Source organism: Festucalex cinctus, chromosome 10 (assembly GCF_051991245.1).
Source record: "Festucalex cinctus isolate MCC-2025b chromosome 10, RoL_Fcin_1.0, whole genome shotgun sequence".
NCBI classification, from domain to species: domain Eukaryota; kingdom Metazoa; phylum Chordata; class Actinopteri; order Syngnathiformes; family Syngnathidae; genus Festucalex; species Festucalex cinctus.
In genome coordinates this window covers 25231317-25246646 of record NC_135420.1, presented here as the reverse complement: position 1 = coordinate 25246646, position 15330 = coordinate 25231317, and the positions used below count along the sequence as shown (strand labels likewise).

The 15330-nt window shown below is 39.7% G+C and overlaps 1 protein-coding gene across 1 annotated transcript; it reads left to right on the top strand.

Annotated features, from left to right (window-relative positions):
* The first annotated feature begins 1403 nt into the window (after positions 1–1403).
* Positions 1404–14019, top strand: sh3gl1b (SH3-domain GRB2-like 1b). The gene is made up of 9 exons (XM_077533287.1): positions 1404–1786; positions 7314–7382; positions 8140–8212; positions 8281–8424; positions 9543–9676; positions 9756–9914; positions 9998–10101; positions 10987–11120; positions 12970–14019. The coding sequence occupies exons 1-9, from the start codon at positions 1742–1744 to the stop codon at positions 13161–13163; spliced, it is 1056 nt and encodes a 351-aa protein (XP_077389413.1). The 5' UTR covers positions 1404–1741; the 3' UTR covers positions 13164–14019.
* Positions 14020–15330: the final 1311 nt, after the last annotated feature.

The following is a 15330-nucleotide window of genomic DNA, read 5'->3' as shown; positions in this document are numbered from 1 at the left end:
CTTGCATAAAAGTTCCACAACTAGGCTACTGCAAGTGACTGACTCGGTTGGCTGCAGTAACACGACCCCCCCCCCTTCTTTTTTTTTTCCTGGAGGGTGAGTAATTTCAGCTGGAAATGGCATTAATAAGTCGCAGCAAATAAATACATATTTTTTTTAAACAGCCGGACGATCACTTGTTTCTTGAAAAACTCCAAAGTCAGTCACTTGTACCACAAAGCACAGAACAATTTAACAAAAAAAGAAAGAAAAGAAAAACAAACAAAATTTATATTTACAATTTTCATAACCTTAAATAGAAATTAAACTGACGTTTTGATAATGCAGTTTTCTTGTTACAGCTCTGTTTCATTCTACATTAACCCCAAATTCCAAATAGAAAATGTATTACCATGTCGAGCATTTATTTTCAGACTGCCCTTTGAACAGTCTTACAAAAGTAGCGCTTTCCTGACATCTTCTGGTCAATAGTAATATTGTTACTAAATTGGTTTATGGTTGGAGAGAATTTACGAAGCATACTTTTCAGATATTTTTCTTTCATGTTAATATTTCATTTCATTTATTAGGATCTCCATTAGCTTTGGCAAATGCCATCATTATTCTTCCTGGAGTCCACTTCCACAATCATCATTACAGCGAATACACCATTACAAAAATCATCTCAATTGGTTTTATCCTAGACCGCCTCAGCCAACATCAGGAAACAGCCTAAATTTATATGAAATGCTCCTTTAGCAGCATCTTGAATCAATATTTGTTACTTTCTTGAATGATATGTGCCGGCGGAGCATTCCATGACATCATTGATCTATACACATTGAGATGTGTTTGTTCTCACTTTTAGGCAAAATAAATCCAGCTTCTGATGCATGCCTTGTGTTATACGCATGTTTATCCGAACTAAAAGACAACTGTTCATATAATAGGCCTACCCTAAGCAATTTAGTCATTGACATATTTTCCATATAAAATTGCAATATAGCAGAAAATCTATTCTCTACCTTCAACCACCCCAAGTACTGCAAAGCAATATTGGTTGTACATGGACAACTAAGTACACAACGCACTGCCTTATTCTGCACAATCTGAAGGTTTATATATATATATATATATATATATATATATATACGACATGGCAGTGCTAGACCTGAGCTATAGTCTAAATTGAGTGGTAAGAAATTTGAGCATCTCCTCATAATTGATAAATTTCTACCTATTTTATTTATCACTTTGTCAATGTGTTCAGCCCACTTTATTTTTTGCCTATATGACAACTGATCATGTTTTGTATCTGACGATCTGGTACAATGTTTTGTGCTTTTATGTTATATAAGGACAACGAAAACATCTGGGTCTGATGAGCTGACCTGCACTTCCCCTCGCAACCACACAGGGGGCAGTAGACGCCAACGCAAGAATTCCCTAGCTCGCCCCAGAATCATTTCATTCCTCTGCAGATTTGTTTGTGTGAATACGTGGAAACTCGCTCCCAACTCACCACCGCACCAAATTACACTTCGGGGACATCCTAGCGTGTGTATGTCCGGTGACAGTGGGACGACTCCCCCGCGGACGTGGACGTGGTCAGTCGGCGTGTCCCGACCCAGTTGACGGACGTCTGAGCAGTCCTATGATACCTCCGAAACATTTGCACTCGTTTTGCCCCCAACGCCGCGCGGCCAACTTCGGACACGTTCACGCCACTTAAACTCGCAGTGAAGTTGAAGACATCGCCAACATGTCCGTGGCAGGCTTGAAGAAGCAGTTTTATAAAGCGAGCCAGGTTTGTACAACTTTTGCTGTTAACGCACCACCCCGCTTCGGGTTTGGCTAGCTAAAGCAACTCTCGTAGTTAGCCTTGCTTAGCATTGAAGCTAGCGCGATTTAGTTTCTTCTCATGCTAATGAACTGCTAACTTCGAGTTTCTTCTTTGTGTGGTGACACTAGGAACTTAAGCAACTTGCATTTTGTGATGCGTTTCGTCTTTCTGTGTTTTTTTTTTTCGTGTGTTTTTTTTCGGTCTCCTCCTCCCCACCCCCAAGCTAATTAAAGTGGAGGTGAATCTTCCAGGCGTTTAGTTCCCTTTGAATTTATATTTACCAAAGGTCAGAAAGTGTCGTTCTTTCAGTCTCTCTGTGAGTCATTGTTATGTGAAGTAAACAACTTTTGTGTGTATTTGGAAGTGTGTCAGCTCTCTGGAAGACCTGCTGACCTCCTTTCCACTCCAGCTGTGTTGTGTTAGTCCTTTTTTATTATTATTATTTTAATCTACTAGGTCAATTGTAGATCCCTACTGATTTCTGTTTTTTTGCCACACAATTGATGAGTTTGAATGCTGTTTATTTATTTTTAAACGTTGGTCTTCTACGACTATTCCTCAACCTGGGCGAGGATTCTGTAAAAAGAATGTCTTTTTTTCTTCACCACCCCTGCTGATCTAAGCAGGAAAGACATTTGGTTTCGGCCTCGGGCTTCCTGTCAGGAACATGCAGAAATCCCTGACGGTTCAAACGTGTTGCAATGTCAGGCTGGCTTGAAGTGGACATACACAATAAATGCTGTCAAAAGTTAAACAATCGATTAACTCAAATTTCTCGATTACAAAAAAAAAAATGTAGGACCAACGTTTCTGCCTTGAAGCATGCAGTCAAAGTCAGCGATATTATTGTATTATAAATTAGTATTATTTATAATGCAAAATCAACTTGCACGTTTAATCAATGGGATAATCGATAGTGGTATGATAGTTGTGAGATTAAAAATGTGGATTAAGTCTGGTAAATCACCATTAAAGGCCCAGGTACCAATTGCAGAGCCCACCACCATTTAAAGTAAACGCACAGAGCTAATCACAACTTTCCCCCTTTTTTTTTTAAATTTTGACTGCACCTCCTTTGTTTTCCCTCTTCTCCATAACAGTTGACACAGCTCGGATTTTCCTCACTGGAGGCATACAGGAAGCGGGACTGGATATCAGTGCCCAGCAGTACGCACATCCTTGTTGATCTGTCCATTTATTTATTTATTTTTTTTGGGCCTGCTTTTACATCATCATCAACTCCGAATGCGTTGAACCTAAAAGGGCAGGCAAACAAAATCACACTCCCTTTGGCTGTTTGACAGCGAGAATGGCTGGAGGCTAAAAAGTTTGATGGCAGTGAGCTCCTCTGTAATTAAAGTGAAACCTTTCAGTCATTTTGAACCACAATTATGTGAAATCGTCAGGTGTCCCGCAGTGAAATTATAGAATTTCACCTTTTTTTTTTTTTTTTTTACTTCAAAAAAGTATAACTTACTAGATGGCAGATGGTAGGGTTCATGCCGATTATTTTGATTGATCGTCAAATCCTGATAAACACGTATTAGCCATTAATTGATTTTGTATGTAATTCTAGTTGTTTGGTGTTTAGTTTTATGCCCGTTTAGTTTTGGCAGTAACCTGGTACTTGTTGTTTACAAACATTATGGACACGTGTATATGATGACATGATCAAACGTGTACTCGTTTAAAGGTTTAACTGTTCATGTATTTACTTTTTTTTTTTCAGTACCGAGGTGTGTCGCATCCAACCTGGAACATATTAAAGGGACAGGAAGTGAAACCGCGCTCTAACCACACACCTATTCCGTAAACAAATATAGTGCAGGACAGTTGGTTTACACAGTGTGCGTCTTTGGGGGGTGGGCTCGTCCGGGATCTCCTAATGGTGGCCAGGGGAAGTGCAAGGCAAGCATGAAGGCCACACGTAACTCTTGGAAGAGAGTAAAATATTTTACTCAAAGTAATTAACTCGGCAGGGATGTTCAAAATTGCCTTTTCTGTGGTGTGTCATTTTCACTTTACTGTGATTTTTAAGTTTCAAATTTTTATATTTTATGTTACTAAATGAACGCAATGGCTTTTAAAAAGCAAGGTACAGTAATTACTGAACCTTTATTTTTTTCTTTTGAATGGTAAACTGAACTCCTAGTCCTCACCCCTTGATGACACATAGCACAGTGAGTCATATGTGGCGGAAGGTTGGGAGTGGACTAAACACACTTTTTACAGTATATATTCTGTCATTCTTTATTGTAATTGTTCACTCAACCGTATTGTACTGAGCTATTGGTTTCACGATTGGATTTGAGTATCCTGTCAAAAATGTGATTTGATGTTAAGATGCAGCACATTAACTTTTGCTATAATCGATTAGTGAAACGGTCAATTTTATTTATTTTAACAACAAACAGAACATTAGACCATGACAGAAATAGTGTAAGGCCGACTTTTAGTGTATGCTAAGGTTTCAAAAACAAAACATACTGCAGTCTAAAAAGCTATATGTGTACAGTGAGAGCACTGGGCACTGTGCTCGTCCTGCAGAAAACTGTTAATTAAAATAGCTGGTAGTTTTGGAATAAGGCTGTAAATCCTTTGCAATAAAGCCTCCTTATTTTCTTCTCTTTGTCTAAGTTAGGCAGGATTGTTGATGGGCTCGCGTCGATTCTTGGCTCCGCTTCGCTGTGCATGTTTCATGGCCGGCGTGGTGAGCAACTCTGGGTGGAAACAGCTCAAAGTTGCTGGTTTTCCTCACAAATTAAATTTTTCCGTGCGACTTGTCCTGTTTGTGCTTCTCCGTTTGTAAAATGAGCCCAGAGTCCAGACATTTGTTTACAAAATGTTTGAGACATCCTTAAACTTTTAAGATATGCTAGGAATTTGAATACTGTTGATTTACCAAGGGGAAAAAAAATACTCAATTTTGATTGTGAGGGATATCATATCACGGCATAATATACTTTTCAATCTGACAAGGAAAATGAATTTTTCATCCTAACCCCAAATTATGGAAATTTAGATAAACAAGAATTTTTTTTCTTCCATTTAATGAAAATCAGTTGATTTTCATATTGTTCCGTCTTACTTGCCATCCAAATAAATTAAATGAGTTCTTCTTTGAAGCCTAATGTGGACTTTAAACATGCTTTGTGATGATCCATTGCAGAGTTTTGCTACATTTCTTGGTTGTTTAATGCTCCGTTTCCCTAAGCTTGTGTACATGTAAACAACAATGTTGCGGGGAAGTGAAAGCACAGATAGTTACGTAGGCCAGATTTACACTGCAGATACAAATGCCCCATTCTGGTTTACATGTACATTTCAAGTGACATATCTACGACACTAAATATGATCTCTGGAGTTTTCAATGACATTACCGCGAGCATTTTGTCTTCAATAGCGGCTGAAACGGTCGATATTTGCAGAGTAAATATGGACACCTCTTTTTTTTTTTTTTTTTTTTCCGTCTTATGTATGTAGCTGGATCTGGTCGAGCTTGTCATCTTTTTGGAATCGATTATCCTATTAATTATTTCATCATTTCATTTACTTGACCAGTATGCATTCCTAACATTTATGAAAAATGATAAATAATAAATATGATGCTGACTTAAAAATATTACAAATATTAAACTATCTCTTTGTTGACCCTGATTGGTATACTCGGATTGGCAGCGGTCCAGTTTATCTGACTTTTTAATCCACATTTAGAAGAGGCCCGATTACGATCTGGTGCCACTCGAGAGCTCCCCAAAATTGTCACTTGAACCGTGTAATATAAATCCAGCCTGAGAGGTTTAAATAAATAAAAACTGTATTGCCCTCCTTACAAAGCCATTTAAGGCTGGTTAGCTCCCTTCAGCAGATAAGTAAACTTGAACCTGAAGGCCTCGTGTCGACACAAATCTCGATTTCTTTGATGTTAAATCGGCAAAGGGTGCAAATCAGTGATACAGTATCTTGTGACGTGACTGCCCCAAGGCTGCTTTTGCAACCTTAACCTTTCTCCAAATATGTGTGAAGCGCTCTGTCATTCCAGCCATGACAAAAGGAGATTGTGTCTTACCAATATTTCAAACTATTTTTTTGGTTCTTTCACTTCCTTGTTGCTAGATTTGCCAGATAAGATAATTACTTTTTTTTTCTTTTTTTTTTTTTTTCGTCGTAAATGCTGAAGTACAAGACAGATTGCTGTCATAAGTATTAGCATGATGTAAAGGTCGAAAAGCAGTGTATTTATGAGGCTTACAAATTGGGTCACATGGTTATTCTGCAACCCAGGGCTGTAAATCATCACCGTTCTCGAAGTTGGTGTTTCTGCATTGGACCCTGGAGGAACGTGAAACACAGCACACACTCATAGTTGTTTTGTTTTATTTTATTTCTACCTGGCTGACAGCTCGTCCTTTGAAGCGATTATAGATATATATATAAAGCTTGCTTGAAATTAGAAAATTCATAGTCTGGTTTGTTGCTGCTAAATAAAGGCACGGCTCCCCCATTAGATTGGAGTGGATCACGCACATAAAAAGTTTCAGTTGGCTTTCACACTGACATACTTTTGGTTCACAAATAGATTCTTTCTTTCAAATTTCTTTTTCTTGGTTTCACAATTGTATTCTGCTGCTTGTTTTTTATTTTATTTTATTTTTTTATGGCACGCCATAAAAGTGTCATCGCTCAAAGGACTCTAAAACGGAAACGTGACTATATTGGGTTAGGTTAGATTTTAACGACGTTAGATAAAGGAAGAAGTCGGTGATATACTGTTGGCCCGTTTCACACAAAGGCAGCAGGGCTCCATACTGCCCCAAAATGGTGGCATTTTACCTCTAAAATTTGAGACTGTGCAGTGTGCAAGTGCATCTTTCTTTTCTTTTAGTACGTTTGGCCAAAAAATGTTTTTTTTCTTTTAAATTATTCTTGAACATTTTCGAATAACTCAACTATTTCTACCACAAAAAAAATTAGCAAAATCTCTACATTGAAGCATCGTAGTGACTATTTTTCCCACACTGATACTGCAGCGAACAGCCAACCGCTAACTTGAGTTGACAACAGTCAATGCTACACTCTTAATTTCCTGGCTCCCACGTCACTCACCAGACCAGGCCAGACCCTTTCAAGCCACACTCACTCATTCTCTGTAGTAATGGAAGTATTTTGGGAGTTTAGCATGGTGGCCCTGGCCCAAAAGTACAATTTAATCACTGGCGGGGGAGTCTGAACTAATAAAGTAGGCCAAAACAATTGATTCATTGCTCCTGTCATTGAATTTTACAATACAAGTTGACAGGGCACGCAGTGGTTCTTTGTGAGCGTAAAACGCACACCAAAACAATACAGTAAAGCAAATGTTTGGACTCGGCTGGAGAGCAGGCGTGTGGATGTGTCTATTAGAACCTTATGGGCCTCATTAAATGACCTCAGCCTTTATACTCTCTCCCCCCCACCCCCGTGGCTCTTTTGTCTTCCTCTCTGCCGCTAGATGGTGAGTGAGAAAGTTGGCGGCGCTGAAGGAACCAAACTTGATGATGACTTCAGAGATCTGGAGCGGGTAAGACCGCCATTTAATTGTAAATAGAAAATTCCAGGATCATTTTTGTTGATTCCTATAGATTCCGGGTAAATGTTTTGCAGCCCAAACCACAGTTTGTAAAAATAATAATGATATTCACTAGGGGTGTGAATTGCCTAGTACCTGACGATTCGATTCGTATCACGATTCACAGGTCACGATTCGATTCGATACCGATTAATCCCGATACGAATTTATAAGTCGATTGTTGCGATTTTTTTTCATTCAAATTTAGAAAATACTAATCAGTAAGCTTGTAGAGTGTAAGATTTATATGAAAATGTATTATTTATTTATCTGAAATTTCAGTCTTATAGAGGTTGTAATCTGTTTCATGTTTGAACAGCATTAAAATAAAATATTAAGGCTTAATGTTCCGTTCATATAACATTCTTCCATGCTCAAGGTGTGAATCCGAACCCGAAGTCAGACGTTTTGTTGAATATTTTTCCATTAAAAATGGAAGTTTAAAAATCGATTCACACACACACACACACACAAAAAAAGGCAATGATGATAAGACGTTGAATCGGTAAGACTACCGAATGAACAATTATGAGCTCTTAAAAAAAAAAAAAAAAAAAGATTTTTTTTTTTATTGAATCGATTCGAGAATCGCGCGATGTAGTATCGCGATATATCGCCGAATCGATTTTTTTTTTAACACCCCTAATATTCACTGATAATGTTATTGTCCACAATATCATGTTGCAATTCTTGCTGTGTGTCCCTGTAGAAAGTGGACGTGACCAGTAAAGCTGTTGCAGAGGTGATCTCCAAAACATCAGAATATCTCCAGCCCAACCCTGGTGAGATTGGCAAATTTACAGCAGCAACATTTTGGAAGAGCGTCATCAGCTTCCTTCTGCTCCCGCAGCATCGAGGGCCAAACTGTCCATGTTGAACACCATGTCTAAAATCCGTGGTCAGGTGAAGAACCCCGGCTACCCACAGGCCGAGGGCCTTCTGGGAGAATGCATGACCAAGTATGGAAGAGAACTCGGAGAGGAGACTAACTTTGGTAAGGTGACCTTTTGGATACCTTGCTGGGATTGCCGCTCGCTCGGGTTTAAATTTTGTAGAGTCGAGCAATGCCATACGTTTAGCAAGCGTTGCCCTAAAGACTTGAAGCACAAGGTGCAGTTACTTACAGGGTTCCATTTTAAACATTTTCAAAGATTTATAGGTGTAAGTCCATAGTAACAACGTTCACGTGGCCTCTAGCATTGGCGCATCAAACAAATATAAAAAAAAACTTTGGCAAGATATCTTAGGACAAAACGCCACCGTTAGCGATTCAATGGATTCGTGAGAAAATGTTGCACGTTTAAAACGTCCTTCCGACAACATTACGAACCCTGACGAAACCCAAAATTTGCTACGTTGGCAAGTACTGTATTCGTCTCTTAACTCATTGACTCCCAGACATTTTCACTGAAGTAACCCCATTCGCTCCCAGCTCTTTTACTGGATTGTGACAGATTTTGCAAGGCCCGTAGAATGTTGTATATATTGCTAGAAAAACATGGAACCTACCAAAAGAAAGATTAGATCTCTTCTTTCATTAGGAAAAAAAAAGTATATTTCTATCTGTTTCCGTTTTGTAGCAATTAGCATTAGAATATATTTAAGTTTCATCATTATTCACATCTGTTTAAAACAGTGGGGAAATGAGCCTGTTGCAACATGGCCCTGGATGATCTCTTATACTCTACTGCCACCTGCTGGCTGTTTTTATAATAACTACCATTGCTTCAAGCACTCTCTTCAGTTAAGAGGCGGCATGAAACCATTCCGTATGGTCTAAAAAGAAACAAAAACGTATATATACGTCTTTGGGAGCATGGTGATATTTAAAATAGTACATATTTATACGTTTTTGGGAGCAAATGAATTAATGAGCTTTATATGTTGGCAGACTTGTTAGACAAAATTATATGATTTGGGTGGACATTTTGAATGTTTGATCTTATAAAACTACACAAAATAAATGAATGTGCCTCTCTATATCATAGGTTTTTGCAAGGTGGGTTTAGGTATCATTCCTGATAGCCAGAAGCGATAGTACGTCAGCAAAATACCGTGGCTAAAAAAAGTTGATGCTTGCTTGTGTCGCTGAGCGGTTCGTGTCATCTCCAGGCGGCGCCCTCGTGGAAGTCGGTGAAGCCATGAAGAGAATGGCAGAAGTGAAAGACTCGCTCGACATTGACGTCAAACAGAACTTCATCGACCCGTTGCAAGGCCTCTGCGACAAGGACCTCCGAGAAATTCAGGTTTTTTACACTGCACTACATCGCATGTCTTATTTCACGAAGATGCGCTCTGGAGACTGAACGCCGTCGTCTGCTGCAGCACCACCTCAAGAAGCTGGAAGGTCGCCGCCTGGATTACGACTACAAAAAAAAGCGGCAGGGCAAAATTCCGGACGAGGACATCCGACAGGCGCTGGAGAAATTTCACGAGTCGAAGGAGATTGCCGAGACGAGCATGTATAACCTGCTGGAGACCGACGTGAGGGCTCGGGTTTTGAACCGTGATCCGGGACTTAGTTTGCTTTGGCCACTCTTGACGCTGTGTTGTGTGTTTGTGAGTAGATTGAGCAGGTGAGCCAGCTTTCGTCTCTGGTGGAGTCCCAGCTGCAGTACCACCGGCAGGCAGTTCAGGTCCTGGAAGATCTCTCTGACAAGCTTGGAGAAAGGTGCGCTTACATAAAACTAGTTGGGTTTCCATCCACGTTTTTATTCAGAATTGCGAAAAAGAAATTGAATGGAAACGCCAGAAATTCGGGGGGAAAAAAGCCCAAAATTCGCAAATGTTGGGACCAATCACAGAGCGACATTGTGATTGGGGGCGGGATATGCAACTGTGACGAAACCAGGAAGCTAGCGCCGACGCCGGAGCAAACAAACAAACCGAAAATGGACGAATGGAGTCTGCAATTAATTCTGTTCTCGCAGAATTACTCACCATTTCCTTGTTGAATGTTGAACAGCGAGAGGCGCTTCGTGCATTTCTAGCTGGTAAAACCTTCGTGCGTTTCCCCCCTTCGGCAATAACGAAGACGAAATTTTCACCCATGGCCGTGATTGGTTAAAACAAACGTGTAGATTGACGCATCATCCAATCAGCGTCAAGAAAATGGATATACGTCGCACATTTTAACCGACACTACGTCACACGTACGTTCGTAGTCCCAGAAAATGACAGATGATAAAGTAAGATATGTTTGGAAAGACAAAGAAACACGATTTTTTTTATAATTAAAGAAAAAAAAAAAGGTAATTTTAGATAGCTTTATTGATTGCTCTCAATGTAACCCGGAAACTCCCCAACGTTCCGTGGGTGAATTATGGCCCCCTCAATACGTCATCTTGCGACGCATATTCGCAAGAGAAGAACAGATGGAAACGGGCACAAAATCCGCTTATAAATTTCAAAACATTTGGATGGAAACTTGACATGAATGTAACGTCCAAGGCTTCCACATGGGACTATAAAATGCACAGTTCCTTGCTTGAACACATTGTTTCAAACAAGACTAAAAAAACTGGTCATGTGATGGCTTGCACATATTTTCGAACAGGATGACCGAAGCCCAGTCCCGACCAAGACGCGAATACACGCCCAAGCCCAAACCTTTGTTTGATTTTGGAGACGACAACCACTCCAACGGGGGCTACCACACTTCGATGGCTCCGCTGCCTTCTCGCAACTCAGGTGAGCCTCTCATAAAGAGTTGAATTTGTTTTTTTTGGAGGAGGATACGCATAAAATGTCCGACAATTGATTCGAAGGCACATCCGAAGGTCTGTTTCTGTGAAACTGAACCGATAAACATTCCAGCCATTTCCAACGTGATTGCACAAGACCTGGATGAGTCAGTGCAACCCAGCAGAAATATGTCACACACATCCGGAGTGTTTACATGCATGTGCGCGCGCGCGTGTGTCTTTTGGCTAGCCATTGTCCAACTGACCTTGTTCCTTTTGCCCGTGACATCACCAGAGCCGTCAATTCGCTGGGCCAGATTGTCTTTTCGGAAGCAAACATTGCGTGAGTGAGTGGGCGGAGCATGAATTTCTCTTGTGGTCTTATGGGTTTGTTTTGCGTTGCATCTTTTCTTTAAAGTAGGAAACAGAACTCAATCGTTGGGGAATTTCGACATGCGCTTCATGTTTTCATTGCTAACTTTACACGTGGTGAAACAAATCCACATCCTGTGTTTTGAGCGGAAAAGCGTTTTGGTTTTTTTTCTCACAAAAGGAACTCAAATGGCCACATTGAAATCATGTGGTGTTGAAACATATCTGTGCTTCAAATTGTATCTTGTCAATCATCTTTGATTTTCAACAAAAGTGCACTTAACACTTTGTATGATGTGTAACATTTGTTGTAGTCGGACTGGTAAGGAAGGCTTACTTAATTGCAACTCTATTTGCATTTTACAAGTTTTTTTTCCATAACAACTATTTACTGTCAGGTTAAATGTTTTATTATTAATTTAATTTGATATTTTTTTCATCACAGCTAAAATGGCTTCAAATGTAATAATTGATAAAAAAATCCCTCGTGTTTAAAGGGGAAGTCAACCTTAAACATTTCTTGACAGTAATATGCTATATGTGACCTCACAAGTCTAAACATGACATTGTGATTAATATTACATTTGTGGAAAATTCAGCCATTTTTATCTGTCACAGGGGGCAGCCATTTTGCCACAGTTGCTCAGGCAACGACCAATCACAGCTCAACTGAGACCTGAGCAACAGCGATGTCATTTTCACTCGACAGCAAGTTGCAAAATGGCCGCCTTCCGATATTGACAAAAACTGCTGGATTTAGCTGTTTAACTTATAGTCCACTAATGCAATATTAACTAAAGGACCCTATTTAGACTAGTTGGCTGAAAACAAACAAACATTGATAAAGCATATCAATAATTGTTTTTGTGGGGAGGGTTAACATTAACATCACAAATCCATTCGTGTCAGTGGAAAATACCTTTCGAGACGTAACACATTGTTACAGGCAGAAAGCATGATCATCTCTTTGCGAACTCGACGGCTACGCCACACAAAGAGTGAATTGTTTAGAGACAATTGTGTAGTTTGTTTGTGCATGGCGCTCCTGTGTGTGCTCTGCTGGTCCCAGATCAGATCAGTGACACGGGTGGTGGGGGTGTGAATGGAGGAAGTATAAGACAACAAGAGGCAGAGGTGGGAAATGTACTCACACTCTGTGCTTAGGTAGACGTACAAACAAACAAAAAAAAAAAAACAAAAAAAAAAGTCATGGTTGAAATATTGATTCAGTAGCAAAATTAGGTGATTCAAAAGATGGCGCCAAAGTGACACTTTTATATTAGATGATGCTTTGGCCTGAGCACAAAAGCATGAATGCATAATAGGTTCCCTCCAAAATAAGCTAAGAATTTGACATGTTTTGACATTGGGCAGCAATAAAAATACCCAAATTATAAGTACAGTTGTGAACTATTTTTATTGTATTGCTTACCACTATTGACAAACGATACATGTTTTAGTAAAAGTCCTGCTTTTTCTCGCAGTCCCCGAGCAGCCGAGCTGCAAGGCGCTCTATGACTTTGAACCGGAGAACGAGGGCGAACTGGGCTTCCGTGAGGGCGACATCATCACGCTGACCAATCAGATCGACGAGAACTGGTACGAGGGCATGCTCAACAGCCAGTCGGGGTTTTTCCCCCTCAATTACGTGGAGGTGCTGGTTCCGTTGCCCCACTAAGGCGGGAGGGAAGGAAGGAAGGAGGGAGGGCAGGCGGCTTGGGAGCGAGGCCTCGGGACAGACCCGGCGTGGTCCACGTGAGCCTGTTCCACTTGGAGGATGGACTCTTTAAAAGCTCCCAGCTTTTTTTTTGTTTTGTTTTGTTTTTAAGACCGAGACAAAGTTAAGCACGAGAAGCTCAGGTTGACGCAATACACACCCAGTTTCACATCTGAGTGCCTCAGTGATGACACCTGCTGGCCATTCTGACAATTGCATTTTTTTTTTTTTTTTTTTTTTTTTATCTGACTGAGGTTTTGAACCACACCAGTGCAGCCGAGCGCTTTCGAGTAACAAACGACTCCTATGGAAGGCAGTTTGAGCATTTTTTCCATATTCTTGATATCCACTATAACACACTTCAGTGCACTGGTAGAATGAACTAGTATGCTTTTTTTCATCACTAATAAAACAACTTTGGGATAGATGTGGATCACTTCGCAACTCTGAGGTTGTTGGTTCGATCCCAGACCATTGTGACTGTGTCGAAGTATCCTTGAGCAAGATACTGAAGCCCCAGTTGATCTTGAAGTCTTACCACTTTAGGCGTAATAGTATGCGAGTAAACCTCACTAGTAACTCACCAATCCAGCACTTCAAGGCCAGGCTGCAGGATTAAGATGCATAACGAAAGGATGAACTTTTTTTTTTTTTTTACCAAGATACCTGTAAGTAAAATGGCGGGTTGAGAGGAGGCAAAGACTTTCACTGCTTATCTGTCCGTGCATGTGGCTGTGAGACTTCCTCCATAAACTTGGAAGGAAACCACGAAAGGTGCCCAAAAGCCACCGGAGGCTGTAACTTTTTTTTTTTTTTTTTTTTAACAGAAAATGAATTTCAGCTTCAAATATTGGGGTATGGGATATTGGCGTCAAATTTGTTTTTTTTAAATACGAATCTTTACTTTGTTGTATTATCATAATGCATGTTTATTGAACAATTTGCAGACTTCAAAATGTACGTTTTTTTGTTTGTTTTTTCATTTAACTTGGACACTAGACTTTATTTTTAAATTTATAAAAAAAAATATATATATATATATATGTTTGCATTATCAGTATGTCTTAAAAAGTTAAATGGAAACTTAATATACCACAGCTCTCTAATTTTCTGCAGTAAATACCGGTAAATATTTTTCCCCACAATTTAAAAATACCTGAAATCTTAAACTTTCACATTTCTTTGATTTAATGTCAAACAAAAACAAAAGCATCTCTTATAAAGTGAACTGAAAATTTAAATAATTCCCTGAGATTAAAATGGTTTTAGATGTACCTTTTTATTGGCCGTCAGATTTAATTAAAAAAAAAAAAATCTTAGTCATACTCCAGTCATTCTTATCAGAGATATTAAATTAATGGTTAAAAGGATTTCCATGGAGTCTTTTTGGATATCATCTTGCGGTCCACGTACTCGTACACTTTGTCCTTACTTGTAAGACAGTTAAAAGAACGAGGGTTCAGCATGTTGCGGTCATCATGGGATTATTACTCTTGCTAGCATGGCTATTATTGTGTTCATTGTTCACTGTTGTGGTCGAGGATGTACTTTACGATGTCAAGCAGCACAAGCACAGACGCAGCATGATGAAATAAAAACAAACAGGACGGAGGCGTACAACACGACCGGCTTCCATTACTGGCTGCGACTCGGCTAAGTTGGCGTATCTGTTGCGTGTATTGACTTGTGGACAGCTGTTGAAGTGTCAATCACGATAGCGTTAGCATTTGTAGAAAAACAAGCTTCAAAACAACCCTAGTAGTCCCCCAGAAAAAAAAAGGATAAACTACTACTACTATATGCACTTTAAGGTGGCTATCAAGATTATGGATGAAATGCTCAAAGGCCTTTTCATATCCACCGGTTAGTCTTCAGTGTTTTGTCTTTTTTTAATGCTTTAGTCGAGTGTTGTTGTTTTTTTTGTTTTTTTAAAAGAATTTCAGTGATGCCTCACTCGACAAGTGTCCATTTTGTTTCATTGTGCGTCCTGACCCGTTCTAGAGCCCGTTTTTAACACGCAGTGCCTAAAAGGACGACGCTGCTGGCAGCGCTTCTGTCTTTCTGTCCCGAATGTGAAACTCATGCTTCCCGCTGCAGGTTTTTTTGTTTTGTTTTGTTCTTAAAGTAG